Genomic DNA, 17,158 nt, shown 5'->3' with positions numbered 1-17,158 from the left:
GCATACACTTTTTTCAGCTAGCAAACTATATTAACTACATCATTAGTTTGTCAGCTGAACTGCATCAAGCCAGAGTGCCGTTGTAGCTGCACACTGAGGCATTTTTATTAGTTGGCTAGCCCTGGCTCCCTTCTCTGTCACACATCTACCCGGAATGCAATGCAATACACCATAAAGGGGTATATTTCATTGCATTCGTGCCAACCGTAAACGTAAATGCCGTTTATTATTATTATTATTATTATTGTTATTATTATTGTTATTATTATATTTAATACTGAAAAACAGATAGTTAGAACAAAGGACGTTACATCTTTTATTGTGAAATTTCCCGCTCTGATGGTTACCGGAAGTCGCTTTCTATTATGGCGGTGCAGTTCTGTGCCAGTGTGCTGCAGCTGATGCTGGAGAAAGTTTGCCTCCTAAGCCCGAGCGGTACTTCACTTTAACTAGTTTTATGTGATCACCATGGCTCTCGTCCAGAGTGACGGAAATGTCACCGTGGAAGGGATTCGGGGACACCTGGCTAAACTTCACTCCTTTCTCAGCGACACAGAAACGAGAAATGTCGCCCTGCACTGTAACGATATTATTGGAGACTTGGGGCAGGAATGCATGATTGCAAGGACAGAAAACGAGATGGGTAAGAGGCTAAAAAGCTTGCGAGCTCCTTGCATGCTCACTCGTATTGTCGCTAAACCGCGTTTTACCGGAAGGTGGACTGCATTAGGTCACGCACGTACACATACACACACAGACACCATAAGCAAGACTCTGTTTCTCAGTGGCACGCACAGATTTTCTGAGAATGCATTTTTTCATTTTCCCTTTGCTATAGTGTTACTTGTGTAGCTTCCAAGGGCTCGCCTATGACGTTACATACATAAAACAAAAACCAAAATACATTTGTAAGATACTCTCTGCACTTCAATAAGGTATTCCCTACCCCAACATAATTTGTCTCCAAAACAAAATTGATTGAATAGAATGACATGGATGTCTGCTAAATGAAAACAATTATTAAGATACTTTTAAAAGGGCACCATCTAATCCACCTACAGTTACTGCAGATTCGCATATGTACACAGATAACACGTGTACACACACAAGCGGCCAAAACCAGACTTCGTTTTTGAAGCTCATTTCCTGGTGTTGTAGTTCCTGGTTGCTCACTAGCGCCACTACGGATGGCTCCAGTATAGGTGTTTTCATATCCGGTTTCCATGTAAGTCTACGGTACAAATGTGATCAAAATACAAAGTCAATAATTTTTTCTCACAATAACAAATAGTCATAATAGGTGTATTTTATTCGTCTTATGACTGTCCATGGGTCGATTTCATGATTTATTGCGTCATTTGGGCACAGTGCCAATATTTGTTCTGGACCAATGAGGTACAGCTTGCGTCACTTCCGGATTACTGCGGAGGACTGAGCTATAGTAAGGGCTACAATCTGTGGTCACTGGGGTGGGAGGTGGCGTCTCTTGGCCTTGACATTGCGGCTCCGACCCAGAGACTGTAAAAAATATGGACAAAGCTACTGTGACGTCACCCTCTGACTCTCCGTGGGTCTCTAAAACACGTTTTGAAGCTCAATGGCGGGCGCGGCCATGTCCTCGATTTGGAGCCAAAACCATAGAGTTAAGCGGTCTTGTGATTTTTACAATGTGATTGACAGTCCGGTGCGGAAAAGCCCATAAACCTGAACGAACGATTGCAGAACGAACTTGAGGCTAGCTGACTGTCTGCCGTTATGTTTTAAAATATATGATCAGATGTTTACGGAGTTTAATATCCATCCGTGACTGTACTGTGTCATGTAATCACGTTATATGTATGACATTAATAATACAATTATGTTCAGTTAACTTCAATTTATGTTTCTCAGCAAAACGAATATGCTTAGCTAGCATATCAGCTTGCCAGTGAGCTAGGTAAGCTATCCGTGGTTAGCTCACGCATTAGCAATATGAACTACAGGGGAACATCGACTGCACTGATGGTCAATCAATCAGAGATGTGTAGACTACTGGTGATATGACTAGGCTAATTTTCATATAACTGTCTGGTAGACCTGCTGTTAACCAAGCAAGTTATCGCCGTAGGTTTTCGCCACAGTCAGTTAATGAGCCATTAACTGCTACTACTCCATCGCCGTTTGTGGTGTTTACTTGCTGGGTGACGCTAGCTGACCGATCGTTCGCAAGTCACTTTTTACCGAATAAAAATTAACACTGTCAGCGGTGATTAACAAATCTACCAAGTATTTTAATAACTGATTTACAGGCGTGTAAATATGACAACGCACTTTGAAGAGCAAGTTTTCCACCTGTTGCATACAGACAAAAATAATGTACATTGAATTTCTAATTATTATTATTTTCTTGCTAGCTTTTAGCTTTGTCACATTCGTGCGGCATAGCCCAGGTAGACATTTACGGAATGTACACGACTGACAAGCCGCCAAACACGTTTGACAGATGGAATATTTGCCGTTAGGGTTAGCTAGCTAGTCAATGGCTTGGTAGACCGAAGTTGCGAACTGTTTTAGCATAGCTACTGGGAACCACATATACAAAAGCGTAGCTGATTACGCTTCTGCCACTAATTATTTGGTTAAGTGGCTAAAGGAATGTAAAAATGACTCGGCTACCGCAAAACTTCAGAGGAGGATTATTTTATGGTCGTCTAGTGCAGCTGTAAATAGCACACGCTATAATGAAACCACTACAAAATGGGATGCCTGCATTTTCTGCCTGTGTCCACTCATGCAAGCTAGCTGCTGCAGAGAGAGGAGGACACAATCTGGTCATTCTGAAACTGTGGCATCTCAGAGATGCTATCAGAAGGAAGAAGTTGTCTGATGGCGCCTTACTGTCTTTTTTCGTCTCATTGCTTCTTTGATCTGAACTTGACCTAAGAACTACAGTTACCACACATAATGGCTAAATGTCAGTTCTACAATAAGTACACAGAAGAACTGTGTAAAATGTGTACAGTGTGTCATCTTACTAATGGGGCTAAAGTCATCAACTGTAATAGCAGCTGTTGAACTAGCCCTGGAGACTAATGTCTGGACCATAGGGTTAAGAGCAGGAGTGACAGGATGTTGGCCAGGCTGATTGCTTGAGCCTCAAAATGTGGAGATGAAAACAAGGAATGTGTTGAGATTCTGCACCTCCAACTCTAATGGAGGCTACTAATATAAACCAGCTGGTGAGAAAAAAATCTGTTAAGTTTTTTAGTGTATTTTTAGGTAGTGCCAGTTGTGATGCTCGGTTTTGGGATGACAATTGATATGGTACTATTGGCGATGTCCATGACTTGAATGGCTTGCTGTCATGTCAGAAGTTTTTGGCTGTTTATTATGGATTAGTATTATTCTTTGGTTAAATTTTGACATCAGACTGAGAGGACTTGACATGTTGCCTTTGGTTGCTCGCAGGCAATCCGGACTTACAGTAGATATTGAATATATTTCTATGGTGGTCGAGGTTAAAAAAGCTTTCTGTGTGTAATACCGCAATATAAGATGTAACCAAACTCACTGGTAAGTTTTTAATACTATAAAATGTTACATCGACATGTATCCTCTTCGCGGAAAATCAAATGCCTGTCTTTTGGAATAAAATGTTGTTAAAAAAAAATAAATTGTAGAATGTCCCACAGCCCTAGTTCATATGTATACTTTTTTGTCAAGTTCTGCAGATGTCCCTGCTGTTCTCAAAGGAAGACGGACTACTTGGGTTTCTCAGAAAGTCCCTGAACAGCAAAGAAGTAAGCTGTGTGCACAGAGAGCCATTCTTTAACACATCCGCAAAGTGTTGTTTTCCCATGTCTGAGAAACCTTTCACTTCCTGCAGCTCACAGATGCCAGAGTGGAGATCCTCAGTCTTCTGGAAAAAGTCCTCCAAAAGTTGTCTTCAACCGTTAAAGGCTGGGAGAAGAACTACGCCGTTGATATCAAGGTGCTGCAGTAATAAGTTCATATTCTACTTTTTCTTCATTATTTTCTGAGTTGCCAACAGCTAAGGATCTGTATGAAACAACAGGGTAACCCTAAATGTATCACTAGCTGGGGTAATATATTTTTGAGTGAAAGTAGAACCCAGAAACAAATATTTCATGTGTATCTTTGTAAGCGAACAGGACGAGACGATGCACACCATGAGAGAGACAGGCAGTCTCCGGAAAGTCAACCCCATTGTTCAGCTGTTCTTGATTTATTGATCCTGTGTGATGACCAAAATCATCATTTACTGAGATATAAATGAAGAACTGACAAAAATAAATGTTATGAAATGAAATGTGTCTTATTGTGTTATTCTTATTTTGAATTCAAAATTTAAGAGTAATATAAAAGTAAAATATAGCTTTGCAGTGATAAATGATTACTCGGATAAATGTGATCAGCTTTGTGATAAAAGTTTATCTCGCTAGCTAGCTTTCTTCCACCTGGCATATGTTACATTCATAGCACACATTACAGTGAGCCCATGTTACATTCTGTATGAGTAAACTGTCTTTATTACATCTTTTTTAAATTATTATTTCCAGGATATATGTCTCATTGTGTATACAAAGGACAAGGCAGCCAAGTGTAGAGCTCCAGCACTTGAGCTCCTGATCAAGGTAGATCTTCAGTTGAAGTGTATTTATTATTATTATTATTATTATTATTATTATTATTGTTATTATTTGTATTATTATTGTTGTTGTTGTTACTAACTAGACAGGCTTACCTATCCTGATGGCCCCTGTCACTGTGACAGTTTTGGGGTTTTTCCTGCCCCATTGTGCAGTTGTTACTTCCAGTTAACCCAGTGCCAGCAATCTATCTGAACTGTGCAATTCTGTGGAGAATTAACTGTGCTGCATTGCAAAACAGAAAGCAGCAGCTATACCCTCAAGGTTATATGTGCTTCTGTATGTCCTTTTGCTAATTTATGGAGGACATTACAGTGAAGGGGTTGCCTCTAATTATAAATTTGTTGATAAAGAACTGTATGTAATAAGGTAAATGCACTCATTACAAGTGCTGGCTGGACAAAATCTATACAGATTGAAACCATGACTGTGACACTAACCAGCCAAATTTACCTTAAGGGCAGGTTGGAGTTGAAGCTGGCCAAACTCATGCGCACAGAGAATTGTTTGCAGACTAAAATATTATCATCATCCTGACAAAACAGAAAAATCAGGAATAGGTTTTGTTTTCAGGATTTGTATTTTAATGTTTGTTGATGTCTACTCATCCTCCAATATATTTCTGCAGATATTTCTGTAGCATTGCCAAAAAGAAATTCTGTTCTTTTATTATAAACCTGTCTTTAAATTTCATAACTGCATCAGGTCCTTTACACGACTAAGGATTCCATCACAGTTCAAGACTTCAAAGTTGGTGACATCTTCAACAAGTTTTATGGCGAGCTTTGTATGAAGAGTAAATTGCCTGACACAGGTGAGTACTTCCTGTTTTATTCCTACTATGACTTTATTATTTAGTTTTTTAGTATAAAAGTGTATTTTACCTAATCCAGTTCTGTTCTGAACTGACACATTCCCTGCTTGACAATATTATCAAATTATATATTTATTCTTTTTTTTTTCAATGTATCTTGCACAGTGTTTTATAATGGCCATTTTCCAAAGGGAATCAAATTATTAGTCATCGTGTGAATAGTTATTAGTCTACTGTTCTTGAATTTTGATAAGGTCCAGTTTATTTTGCTTTATTTTGCTTGTGTTTTCTGTAGTACTGGGTAACATCTATGAAGTTCTTGGAGTGCTGGGTGAAGTGCAGCCAAGTGATATGGTCAATCATGCTGATAAACTGTACAAGGCCTACTTGGGAGAGCTGAAGTCTCAGGTAAAACCATTATGTAGGGCTATGTATAAACTTGTCCTTTTCTATTGCTTCTCAGTCCCATTGCTTCCTACAAAGTAATACCCCTCTACTTACATGACTCTTAAACTGACAAATGCTGTGCTTGCCTTAGATGATGTCTCATACAAAGGAACCCAAGCTGCCCCTTGTCGCTGGATGCCTAAAAGGAGTTACTGCACTTATGGTTAATTTCACCAAGTCCATGGAGGAAGGTATGTGTCTTGGCTTCACATTTGTGTAAATGAAATTGAAGAAGTGTGACTCGGTGTCTTTTGAGTTATCTTTAAATAAATATAAAATTCTCATTTTCCATACAGATCCAGGAACATCAAAGGAAATATTTAATTATGCTCTGAAGGCAATCAGTCCTCAGGTAAGTGTCATCATGGTAATTACTAGCATTTATTACACACCTTTTATGTCAGGCCCTCAAACGGCATTTTTATCCATAAAATGAGTCACCTCTGACCCAGAGCAGGCATGCATCTCTTAATGGTTAATAGCACTCTGGCCGCATTACTTGCACTACCCCTGCACATTTGCACACTTGCACATTTGTACTTGGTAGGCATTTCCATTTCCCTGCACTAGCTCCGTGATTTAATTGTTGTGATGCTGTCCTTTTGTATTCTGTCTTTATGTGAATCCTGGCTGCAAAACAAATTTCACCCTAGTGGGACAATAAATATAACCTTGAACCTTGAACCTTGAATCTCATTCTGTCCAGCAACACAAAGTTTAATGTTGAGCTGGCAGTAGGAGGCCCATCAGCTGGACCCTTCTAAGTGTGTACTTAACTGCACCTGGAAATCTTAAGCTTCTTTGCCATTTCTTGCTGGGAATAATTTTGTCTCAATGTTTACTTGGGTTCGCAAATCTAAGCCTTACTCCTTCTTTCTTGCCATATTTAGTGCCCATTTAACTTTTACTACAGGTCAATTGTATTGGGCTACTTGTGGTTTTAAAAAAAAAAAAAACTTAAGATTTTAAGAGATACGATTTCAGTCAGTTTAACTATTACTCCTCCCTCCCACCCATCCACTTTGCAAAATGATTGGATAGGCTTCCAATAATTTGTTTAATTGTAATTTAAGCCGGAGGAGGCTAGTTTGAGGAAAGTTGTGTATATGATTGTTTTTAAGTAATTTTTTGTATTATTGCTGGTAGAGAAGCCGGAGGAGGCTAGTTTGAGGAAAGTTGTGTATATGATTGTTTTTAAGTAATTTTGTTTGTGTTATTGCTGGTAGAGAAAAAAAAGTTTGTACTTTGAATCCTTATATATATATAATGCAAAAATACTTTGTCAATGTGTATTTTTCATTCATCTAATATTTTTATCCTTTTTGTGTGAAAGGGGGAACTGAAACGGTATGCCGTCACCTTTGGTAAGTTTTGCATTGCCGTCACAGTCCTGGCTTGCCGTTGCTGGTTGTGTATTGTTGCGTATCGTGGTTGTATTACGGTTTTGTGTGATTGCCCTTCACAGCTGGGCTCAGACTGTTTGCAAAGCATGCTGCTCAGTTTAGCAGTTGCCTGATGGATCACTACAGGACGGTGTTTGATGTCATGTCCAAATTGTGTGGACACCGAAATGTGGAGATGAAGAAGGCGAGCTACTATGCACTGGAGTCCTTTCTCAAACAGGTAACTGGCTGACTCCTGGAGTAATTCAGCATTGTGTTCAGTCTTTCTTTGCATCAGAGATAATAGGAAACAGAATTGATGTAATATGTTGCAGTGAGTTTCACGATGAGTCGTTGCTGTGTTTGCTACTTCCAGATTCATTCCAGTTTTCAGTCTCTGGGGTATCTTAATTAAAGTTTTTCTCTTTCATTTGCCTTATGATGTACCTTATGACATCCATACATTTTAATCTTTAATAAAGAGGTTACCTTTCTATGCACATATTCCTTTAGAAAGTCTTTCATTACAGCTCAGGACCCATTTTCATCTCTTTGGCAGTAGAATGTTATGATGACAAAATATGCACTTGGCTTTTCATCTGTGCTCCTTCTCTTAAGAATTCACTCTGTTCCCCTCTGTTTAATTTCACACTGAATGTAAAAACAAAAATGACTTGCTTGTTTTATTGTTTATTTGAGTGTTATGATTTATACGGTCGAATCATTTCTTCAACAGGTTGCTGTTTTGGTAGCAGAGGACGTGGAGCTTCACAAAAGTAAGCTGAAGTTCTTCATGCAGAAGTTTTGTAACATCATCAGGACTACGGAATCAACGCACAAGGAGCTCTCCATCGCTGTTCGAGGATATGGGCTTTTTGCAGCAGTAAGTGGGTTCCTCTGTGATGCAGATTTTGGTTTTGGGATACTGTGCAAAAGTGGTTTGAGCGTGGGGGGCGGTTGGGTATTGGGTGGGTGGTGTCCGTACGGTTCGTGGACAGCTTCACAGATAGACCACGTGATAGAGGTAGGGAGTTGTGGGGACAAAACCATTTTGGGGAAACACTATGTGCTAGCTTTTTAATGGAATTGTTATGTATGTATGTGTGTATTTATTTATTGAATAATTTATTCTTTCATTAATTCGTTCATTAATTTCTTACTGATTCTTTGATTAATGGCATAATGTCTTTTTCTTTTTTTTTGTGACGTTAGCCATGTAAAGTTGTGTGCCCCCAAGATGTGGACCTGATGTTTACAGAGCTCATCCAGCGCTGCAAACAGATGTATCTGACCGAGTCCAGCACAGAGGATGACAACCTCTATCAGCTGCCCAGCTTTCTGGATTCCATTGCCAGCGTCGTCTTCCACCTGGACAAGGTAAACAGTGTGGAGATGTAGTAGTTAGGCAACTGAGCCTGAAACTCCAAGGGTGGCGATTCAGTTCCCAGGAGGACCACTGCAGTTGAAACCTTGAGTGAGTTACTTAAGCTGAATTGCTTCAGCGCATATCCACAAATGATGTGTGTGTTTCTCTGGGTAAGAGAATCTGCTATTTGCCAGAATGTAAATGTAATGAACGCTTGACACAGCCGTTTTGTGGCGAAGGTGACTGATTTACGTTGAACGGCCAATAACCTGCTAATATTTAATGGAAATCTAGCCCTGAATTTGTGTCTAAATTTGATGAGCATGGTTGGATGAGCTGGTTTTTGTCTCTTGTTGTCAGACCCTTGATATACTTCTCCTTGTTGATAAATAGATCCCAGAGGTATACAGGCCAGTACTGGAGCACCTTTTGGTTGTTCAGATTGACTGCTTCCCCCAGTTCAGTCAGAAAATGCAGCCCGTTTGCTGCTGCTCGGTCGTCAAGGTGCTGGTTGCCATAGCGAACAAAGGCCCAGTGCTCTGGAGCTTCATTGCTACTGTGGGTAAGTGGGAGTTTCAGTCCGTGTCTGGCAATCATTCCAAATCAGAACTTCTCATTTGAAATAATATGAAAATGATTACAGTAAATATATTATTTTTAATAAAGATACTGCATCATGGTGTCAGATACTGAAATACATTTTTCCCAGGATGGTTTGTGTTTTGCCTTTCAGAAAAGTACAGTTGTGTAATAATTCATATTGAGATGTAATATTTTTAAATATTAAATCCTTCTTCATTTGAACGTTGTGTGTGAAGTCATATGATGTTTTAAAGCCTTTAAAGTATTAAAGCCTGCTCTGTTTGAATGTTATGGGTAAATAAATGAGTGTTTTTCATTTGGTATAAAGGGATTTGACTTGACTGAATGTTTTGTTTTCACAGTGCACCAGGGCATGGTTCGTGTCTGTTCTAAACCTGTGCTTCTAGCTGAGGTGAGGTCCTGCTAAGATGCTGGTCCCTTTTGACCCATTATGTTAGACTAATTATTAAATAGTGGATTTACAATATGTAAATCATCAATCAGTATAAAATATTACAAATGTTTTTTTCATGTAAAATGGTCACCAAAAGGTTGAATGCTGATAATAGTGTGCTTCCCCTCCCCAGGAGAAGGTTGGCTTCCAGTCTGACTTTAAATCTGCTGAGGCAGAAGATGTGACCCAGATGCTGACAGGCAAACAGAAGGTCCCCTCTTACCGTGACTACCTGGATCTGTTTGGAGGCCTGCTTGACTGTGTCCACTTAACGGTACTTCTCAAAATTAAAACATTTTACCACCTTTAAAAAAGTATAATGAGGAGCTTTGCCCTAATTAGATCAGGCTTTGTTTCACTTCTTGAAAGCCTTTTTTAATGTTAAATTAGGAGCATTTGAAGTTACTGTTATCTTGCGGTTATCTTGTGATTGATGTTATTTTATTAGTTTGTTGCTTAGTGTTCTGTTCATTTCCATGTCAGTGTTCAGTTCATTTCACCGTCAGTGTTCAGTTCGTTTAAGAGAAGATCAAGGATGTGGTTATCATGTGATTATCTCCATCTTCTGTTTCAGCACTCTGGAATTCTTGATGGGGCTTTTGAAACGCAGGTTGCTGCCCTGAAGAGTCTAAACCATCTGCTGTACGATGAAATGATTAAATCTGTTCTGAAAATTATTGAGAAGCTTGACCTGTCTGTTCAAAAATTGACCCCGGAGGAGGAAGAGGTAATATTAGAAAGTTTTATGCTGCAGAGTTCATCTGAACAGTGTTTTCCATTTGTAGTACCTTCACTTTGAGCTTGTCCTGTTGGTTTTTTCCTCATTGTATTTTCAAGATAAACCATGTTGATGACTATTGACAAAAAATATATTGCGTTACAGAAAGGGGGTGATGCCAACACCATCCAAATGACTTCTTCTGACCCAATGGTGGACATCCTTCCTAACAAGCCCAAGGACTTCACGGCCTTCATCAACCTGGTAGAATTGAGCAGGTAGGAGTCTAGCAATGATGGGCCGGCATAACTCTGTTAGTCTTAGTGACTAATCTGACCTGTGCTGTTTTTTCTGCAGCGAACTGCTTTTGCGTAAACACCTGGACTACTTTGAACAATGGGTTTACCCTCTGGGTCACAAGCTCATCCTGCAGTCAACACGATTTCCACTGGTCAGCGGCTTCTACAAGATGCTCTCTATTACCATGAAAATAGCCAAGAAAATCAAGTATTTCAAGGTATTCAGAATTAATTTTTCACTTTGACTCTGACATACTTTTCATCTTTTGTTTTTTGTAGGAGTAGGTTTGCGAACTGATCTAATTGTTTTTACATTGGCTCAATCGGTATACTTGCTGAATTTATTCTTTAGATGTGGTGGCTTTCATCGTAGTCTGTGAGCTAGACAGACGCTAACCAGTAAAAGCTTGTGCAAATTACACTGCACCCCAGGTTGTGAAAATGCATGCCACTGTAAAGATTGTTCATTCATCTTTTCTCTTAACTGCCTCTTATAAGTCATAATTAAAACATTTGCCGACAAAATGAGCTTGGCTGAAATACTTGGAAGTGGACAAGTCAGAAATGCAGTTTGCCCAAACAAATGATTTGATGCCTTAAAGCCATTTAACGTTGATACCAGGTGTGTAGAGTGAAGGTGTACCTCTGTCGGGCATGGGAGACGATTTAGTGTCTTTCTGAAAGAGATGATCATAGGCCGCTGATTCACCCCCACCACCTTAGTCATCTTGCATTTAGCGACGCGTAAGCTACACTTCCCTCCTTGTCAGCACAATTTCAAATACTGGGCATAGTGCACATGTTCAGGATTTGGGTCAGCATTGTATTTCAGAATATGAATCGTTCTTTGAATTGTTCTTTCTCTATTTAACAGCAAGTTAACACCAAAAGCTTTGAGTCCACCCCTCAAGACCCAGAGAAGTCTGCTTGCTTTGCACTCTTTGCAAAGTTTGGAAAGGAGGTACTTTCATGCTTTTGGTGATCACTTTCCTATATTTACTAGTATTTGAAACAGAATGTACTACATTAATGTGTAAAAAATTGAACACATTCTATGCTGAGTGAGAGTTGAATTAATTATTACTGACCATTGAGTCATAAGAGACAGTTGAATTAATTTTATGAGCGTCAGTGGAATAAATTCTGTGATGACTGACAGTTGAATGAATTGAACCCCAAGTCATGGTTTAATTAATTGCATGCTGAGTTGACTGACTTGAATTAATGATAAAGAGACAGTTGAAGTAATTGGGTGATAGTTGAATAAATTCTACGATGAGCGACAGTTGAATAAATTATATTATGAGTGATACTGTGATGAGGGGGAGTTGAATTAATTATGTGCTGAGTCAGAGTTGAATGCTGAGTGAGAGTTGAATGAGTTGTGAGTGAGAGTTGAACAGGTTCTATGATGAGTGAGAAATGCTGTTTTTCCAGGTATCCGTACGGCTGAAGCGCTATAAAGATGAGCTGCTGGCATCTTGCTTAACCTTTGTCCTGTCCCTGCACCATGACATCATTGCTCTTGACATCACAACATATATACCTGCCCTAAAGGTAGGAACCCTTGGTAGTATTTGCCTAGTTTTCATTACTTCAATTGGGCAATCACATATGCATCCTTTCAAAATGTACAAGTGTGACAACCTGGCAATATTGGGCCTGCAAATACCATATTTACATGTGGGATTATAGGTAATATGAACATCTAAAAATGTTTGCTTGAACATAAATGCAAATTTAAATGTGTTTATCACAAAATGTATTTCCAAATGTATTTCCAAATGTTCCAATGTTTTATTGGAGTATCTTTATCGTTAGCGTAGTCTCATGTTTTGAGTACATTAAAGTGTTAATGCCAGCACCCTGAACCCCCAGGCAGCGTTCAGGTTGGGTCTGAGCCACCCTCCTCTGGCCATTGCGGCCCTGGACGCACTGGAGGAATGGTCGTCCTGCCTGTCCCGGGACGTCATGCAGCCCTATTACAGGGAAGTACTGCCCTGCCTGGACAGCTACCTCAAAACTGCCACTGAAAATGGTGCGACACCTTCTTCATTATGTGTACTTCAGCTTATCATTTTATCTTGAGGACATGTAGCTTAAGAACACGTAGCAACGTGCATTTTAAATTGTCCACTTATCTTAATTTTCTTAGCATCCTGGATGTTTTTGTTGAACCATACTGTGCGTCCAGACACACAGACTGAAGATTATGCATACTTTCTGTTCAGTTTTGTGTTTACTTTCAAATATTTACACTATTGTTTCTGTTCTTTGAAATATAGCATATTCATAGATCTGCTCTGTATTAGCCAGACTGGTATATGGTACAAGAGGATATCATGTCGTAGCAAGCCAGAACGAGCATGAATTGAGCTATTCCCCATGTTTTATTTATGTTGTTTTATTATACCCCTTGGTATATGATATATTGCAGGGAATAAATTTGGTTCCCTGGCATAATAGGCATGCTCATAATTTTATCAGGAACTATTTTTTTGCATTTGTGTAAAATATATACTTTTTTTAATGTTGTCAGACGAGGATGAAGATAAGAACTGGAAGGTGACGAGTCTATCGTCTGGGAGAGAAAAGGGGTACAGTAAACTCCTGCTGAGGCTGCTGAAGAAGTCAAAGCACCTGGCATTGGTAAAGGCACTGGTTATTTCAATTATCTTAGTCTCATCTCTTTTAGAGATTATTTTCCTTGCATCGGAGGTTGGAGGAGGACACTGATGTTTTAAAGAATTTTTATTTCAATAAAACATTTATTGACACTAGTAGCCCATTGTGCTCATTGTGAAATCAAATCCATAATGTTTTTATTTTTCTAAATTTTAACTAAATGTATAGATATTGAGTTGGTGTTTTTCCTCTTGTCAGGAGGAAGACTCTCCCAGTGTGCTGGTCAGACGCAGGGTGGTTCAGCTCCTGGGGCACCTGGGTGGGCAAATGAACAGGAGTCTAGTGACAGGTGAGACCAGAACGGCTTTAGTGTGGCACAATTCACATGCAAAACACGCCATCTCATAATGAGTTGTCATGCTACTTTTGCATGCAATTTACCCAAATCCAATAGTTTTATCTTTGGAACTGATATTATCCTGTTTTTTCTAGCTACATCATCTGAGGAAATGATGAAGAAATGTGTTACTTGGGACTCCGAAAAGACTCTCAGCTTTGCAGTGCCATTTGCTGACATCAAGCCTGTAATCTACCTTGATACCTTTTTGCCACAAATAACAGAACTGGCTTTATCAACAAGCAACAGGCAAACAAAGGTATGTCATTCGGGTCTAGGAAAGCTGCAGTGTGTTGGGAACAGTGGAACCTGCATTTTAATGAAGGTGGTTGATCTAGTGAAGTTTAGCCAGCTATGTAACAATAAGTATGATTGGTTGTGGACGTGAAGCCTGAACTGCAACCATAAGTATGATTGGCTGTGACCTGTGTAGGTGGCCGCCTGTGAGTTGCTCCACAGCCTGGTGGTGTACATGCTGGGTAAAGCCGCTCAGATCCCAGAGGGGGGGAAGACGACGCCTCCCATGCACAACCTGTACAAGCGCATATTCCCAGTGCTGCTTCGCCTGGCATGTGATGTTGACCAGGTGAGCGAATGAGAACAGGCAGCCTCTCCCTTTACTTTGACTGTGAAACAGTGTGACTGATTAGCATTTTATCATGAATGCTGGATAATGGGTTCAGTTTCCATGTATGATGTCCTAAAGGGCAGCCCCTTTTAAACTGTGTTTTTCGTAAAAATTTTGTTTCAGGTAACCAGGCAACTGTATCAGCCCTTGGTGATGCAGATCATTCACTGGTTCACCAACAACAAAAAATTTGAAAGCCAAGACACCGTATTGCTATTGGAAGCCATTCTGGTGAATATGTTTGTATTTTTATATTAAATATCTGCAGCGTAAAACACAAAAACTGAAAGCAGCAGCCACTGCATGTGCATTTTCAATGTGGCACTGTACTGCTTGATGGTAGTGCTTGATTATGGTGCTTTTGAGAAATATGCATTTTAAATGTAGTGCTCTAATATTCTGCTTTGAAACATGTACATTTTAAATGTGGTGCTTTTGAGAGGTACAGATTGAGATCGAGCTCTAAATATATAAGTACACTAAGAGTTTTGAATGATATATATCTGCTGTTATATACAGGACGGTGTGGTGGACCCACTCGACAGTACCCTCAGGGAGTTTTGTGGCCTTTGCATTCAGGAGTTCCTCAAGTGGTCTATTAAGCAGACCACACCCAAGCAGCAACAGAAGAGTCCTGCTAACATTAAGTCTGTGTTCAAGCGCATCTACAGCCTGGCCCTGCACCCCAATGTCTTTAAGAGAATGGGGGCTGCGCTGGCCTTTAACAGCATCTACAAGCAGTTCAGGTTAGTTTAGGGTTTTTCAAATGTAGGTTTTAGTTCATTACTGTTTTTTAGTCGGTGTGCTTTTGTAAAGATTTTTTTTTTTTAAATGATTAAGTGAATTTAAATTTATTAACAGAAATTGATTATTTTCTTTTGTAAAATTACTGTACAAATACTGTAATATTTGTATATACAGGGAGGAGAGTACACTGGTGGATCAATTTGCCTTTGAAGTTCTGGGGATATTTGTGGAAAGCTTGTCTCTGGCACACACAGATGAGAAGTCTTTAGGTAATAACCATGCCCCCATGTGTAACTCATACTTACCACATTAATAAATATACATGTATTCCAAATATGTTCTGTTATATGTGCATGAATACATAGCAACACTCAGCTGTGAACATATTTGTAGACTATACATAGTATGCTGCAATTGAATATATCGGTTTATATAATACATTTGTCTTGCACAACAGTACACGCAACATATTTGTATGTGTAGGGACAGTGCAACACTGTGGGGAAGCCATTGACCACCTTAAGAGAATCATCAAACAGAAGGCTGTTTCTCTCAACCAGGCCACCAAGAGACGAACTCCCAGGTTTGAACAGGAAACTTGTGCTTTTATATGACTGCCAGTTTAGTGTATTGCCTTATTAACCCTGTTATGCAATTCTAACATTAACCTCTGGTACCTTTTCAAAGGGGTTTCCCTCCAGACAAAACGGTGTCTTTGTCAGATGTTGTAAAATGGATCTTGCTGCAATGTGGACGTCCTCAAACAGAGTGCAGACACAAGTGCATGGAGCTGTTCTATGAATTTGTGCCCTTATTGCCAGGTAATCTCTGTGCAGTTTTTGTATGCTGATATTACACTGTCTCTTCTCAAAAAAAGCATACATTTGCAGAATTTGAAGTTTTTTTCAGATGCTCTTCCCTCATTGGAGTGAGTTGAGCCATATGAACAAGGACAAGATATCCAACTATTTAGCTAGCTTAGTAATGTTAACTAGATAGCTAGTCTTAGCAGTTTTGACTAGAATTGAGTGAGATAGAGAGAAAAAAACACTCTTAGTTAAATCTCCATCCTTCTTTCTTTCTCCAGGAAAGAAAAACGCTGCATTATGGCTTGAGGATCTGTTGAAGCAAGAGGGTGAGGACTACCTGATCAGTATTTTTGAGGGTGGTGGAAACCCTGGCTTGTGTGGACTGCAGGTCCAGGCCACCATTATGGACCTTGAGGGGCCCTTTAGCCTGAGGGCCACACTGCAGTGGACGGATATGCTGCTTGCAGCCCTAGACTGCTACAACACCTTCATTGGGCTTCACCTCATCAAGCCACACGAGATGCTGGGTAAGGCTTTACTGCATGTGTGCATGCGTGCAGGAACTTAACTGACTCGTGTTATTGAGATTTCAAAAAATTTCTTGTTATTGAGTTCAATGTTGAGTTCTCCTCCGTTCTACCTTTCAGGTTTGAAGAAGTCATGCTTTTTCAAGGCTGTTCAGTTCTTTATAACAGAACTGGCTATGCAAGACCTATCAGCAGCTGAGAACTGTTTCTCTGTGGGACAGAAAACTTCCCTTTTCAGCCCCAAAGAAAGAGAAGATTACAACTACAGCAAAGGCACCATCATTGTACGCCTCTTGGAGTTTGTCACAATGGTGTTGGGTCAACAGAACCTCTGGAAGGTACTTGATTTTATCATATTAAGTAGTTTTGTATGTTGTATAAGCATTACTTTTGTGGCATAACATGCATTTTATCTCAAATGTGAAGTAAACTTTAGGTTTGTATTTAGCTCACTAGTTGCTGGTAAATTTATCCACGAAAAAGCAAGTTCATTTAACGATTTCCAATCGGCTGTTTTGTTTTTGGTTAATTGGAACAAGATCTGAATTCTCTTATTTCGCAGAACAGCAAATTAGCATTTAAAGCATTTAATATGAATTGCTACTTACTGACACTACTTGTGTTATTTATCATTGGAAACAAATTACCATTTCATTATTTTAAATATGATATTATGCATGAAGTATCTGTTTCTTCACTGCCCCGCTGTGTGTT

General features: G+C 39.5%; 1 protein-coding gene across 1 annotated transcript in view; it reads left to right on the top strand.

The window, feature by feature from the left end:
- Positions 1-312: 312 nt before the first annotated feature.
- The window catches only part of prkdc (protein kinase, DNA-activated, catalytic subunit), a 47,254-nt gene continuing 30,408 nt past the window's right edge, over positions 313-17,158 (top strand). The window contains exons 1-32 of the mRNA XM_064303452.1: positions 313-643; positions 3,703-3,779; positions 3,866-3,970; positions 4,560-4,634; positions 5,355-5,463; positions 5,759-5,871; positions 6,002-6,101; positions 6,207-6,262; positions 7,244-7,274; positions 7,376-7,533; positions 8,029-8,175; positions 8,505-8,669; positions 9,052-9,220; positions 9,603-9,652; positions 9,828-9,968; positions 10,269-10,421; positions 10,578-10,690; positions 10,770-10,929; positions 11,586-11,672; positions 12,149-12,268; positions 12,590-12,749; positions 13,251-13,360; positions 13,595-13,685; positions 13,829-13,992; positions 14,167-14,319; positions 14,485-14,592; positions 14,881-15,107; positions 15,283-15,377; positions 15,592-15,691; positions 15,796-15,929; positions 16,196-16,444; positions 16,565-16,782. Of these exons, the coding sequence (XP_064159522.1) occupies positions 469-643; positions 3,703-3,779; positions 3,866-3,970; positions 4,560-4,634; positions 5,355-5,463; positions 5,759-5,871; positions 6,002-6,101; positions 6,207-6,262; positions 7,244-7,274; positions 7,376-7,533; positions 8,029-8,175; positions 8,505-8,669; positions 9,052-9,220; positions 9,603-9,652; positions 9,828-9,968; positions 10,269-10,421; positions 10,578-10,690; positions 10,770-10,929; positions 11,586-11,672; positions 12,149-12,268; positions 12,590-12,749; positions 13,251-13,360; positions 13,595-13,685; positions 13,829-13,992; positions 14,167-14,319; positions 14,485-14,592; positions 14,881-15,107; positions 15,283-15,377; positions 15,592-15,691; positions 15,796-15,929; positions 16,196-16,444; positions 16,565-16,782 (4,113 nt within the window). The 5' untranslated portion in view covers positions 313-468. The remainder of the gene's footprint in view (positions 644-3,702; positions 3,780-3,865; positions 3,971-4,559; positions 4,635-5,354; positions 5,464-5,758; positions 5,872-6,001; positions 6,102-6,206; positions 6,263-7,243; positions 7,275-7,375; positions 7,534-8,028; positions 8,176-8,504; positions 8,670-9,051; positions 9,221-9,602; positions 9,653-9,827; positions 9,969-10,268; positions 10,422-10,577; positions 10,691-10,769; positions 10,930-11,585; positions 11,673-12,148; positions 12,269-12,589; positions 12,750-13,250; positions 13,361-13,594; positions 13,686-13,828; positions 13,993-14,166; positions 14,320-14,484; positions 14,593-14,880; positions 15,108-15,282; positions 15,378-15,591; positions 15,692-15,795; positions 15,930-16,195; positions 16,445-16,564; positions 16,783-17,158) is intronic.

Source organism: Anguilla rostrata, chromosome 12, assembly GCF_018555375.3.
Source record: "Anguilla rostrata isolate EN2019 chromosome 12, ASM1855537v3, whole genome shotgun sequence".
Classification (NCBI taxonomy): Eukaryota; Metazoa; Chordata; class Actinopteri; order Anguilliformes; family Anguillidae; genus Anguilla; species Anguilla rostrata.
This window is presented reverse-complemented; position numbering and strand designations above follow the sequence as displayed.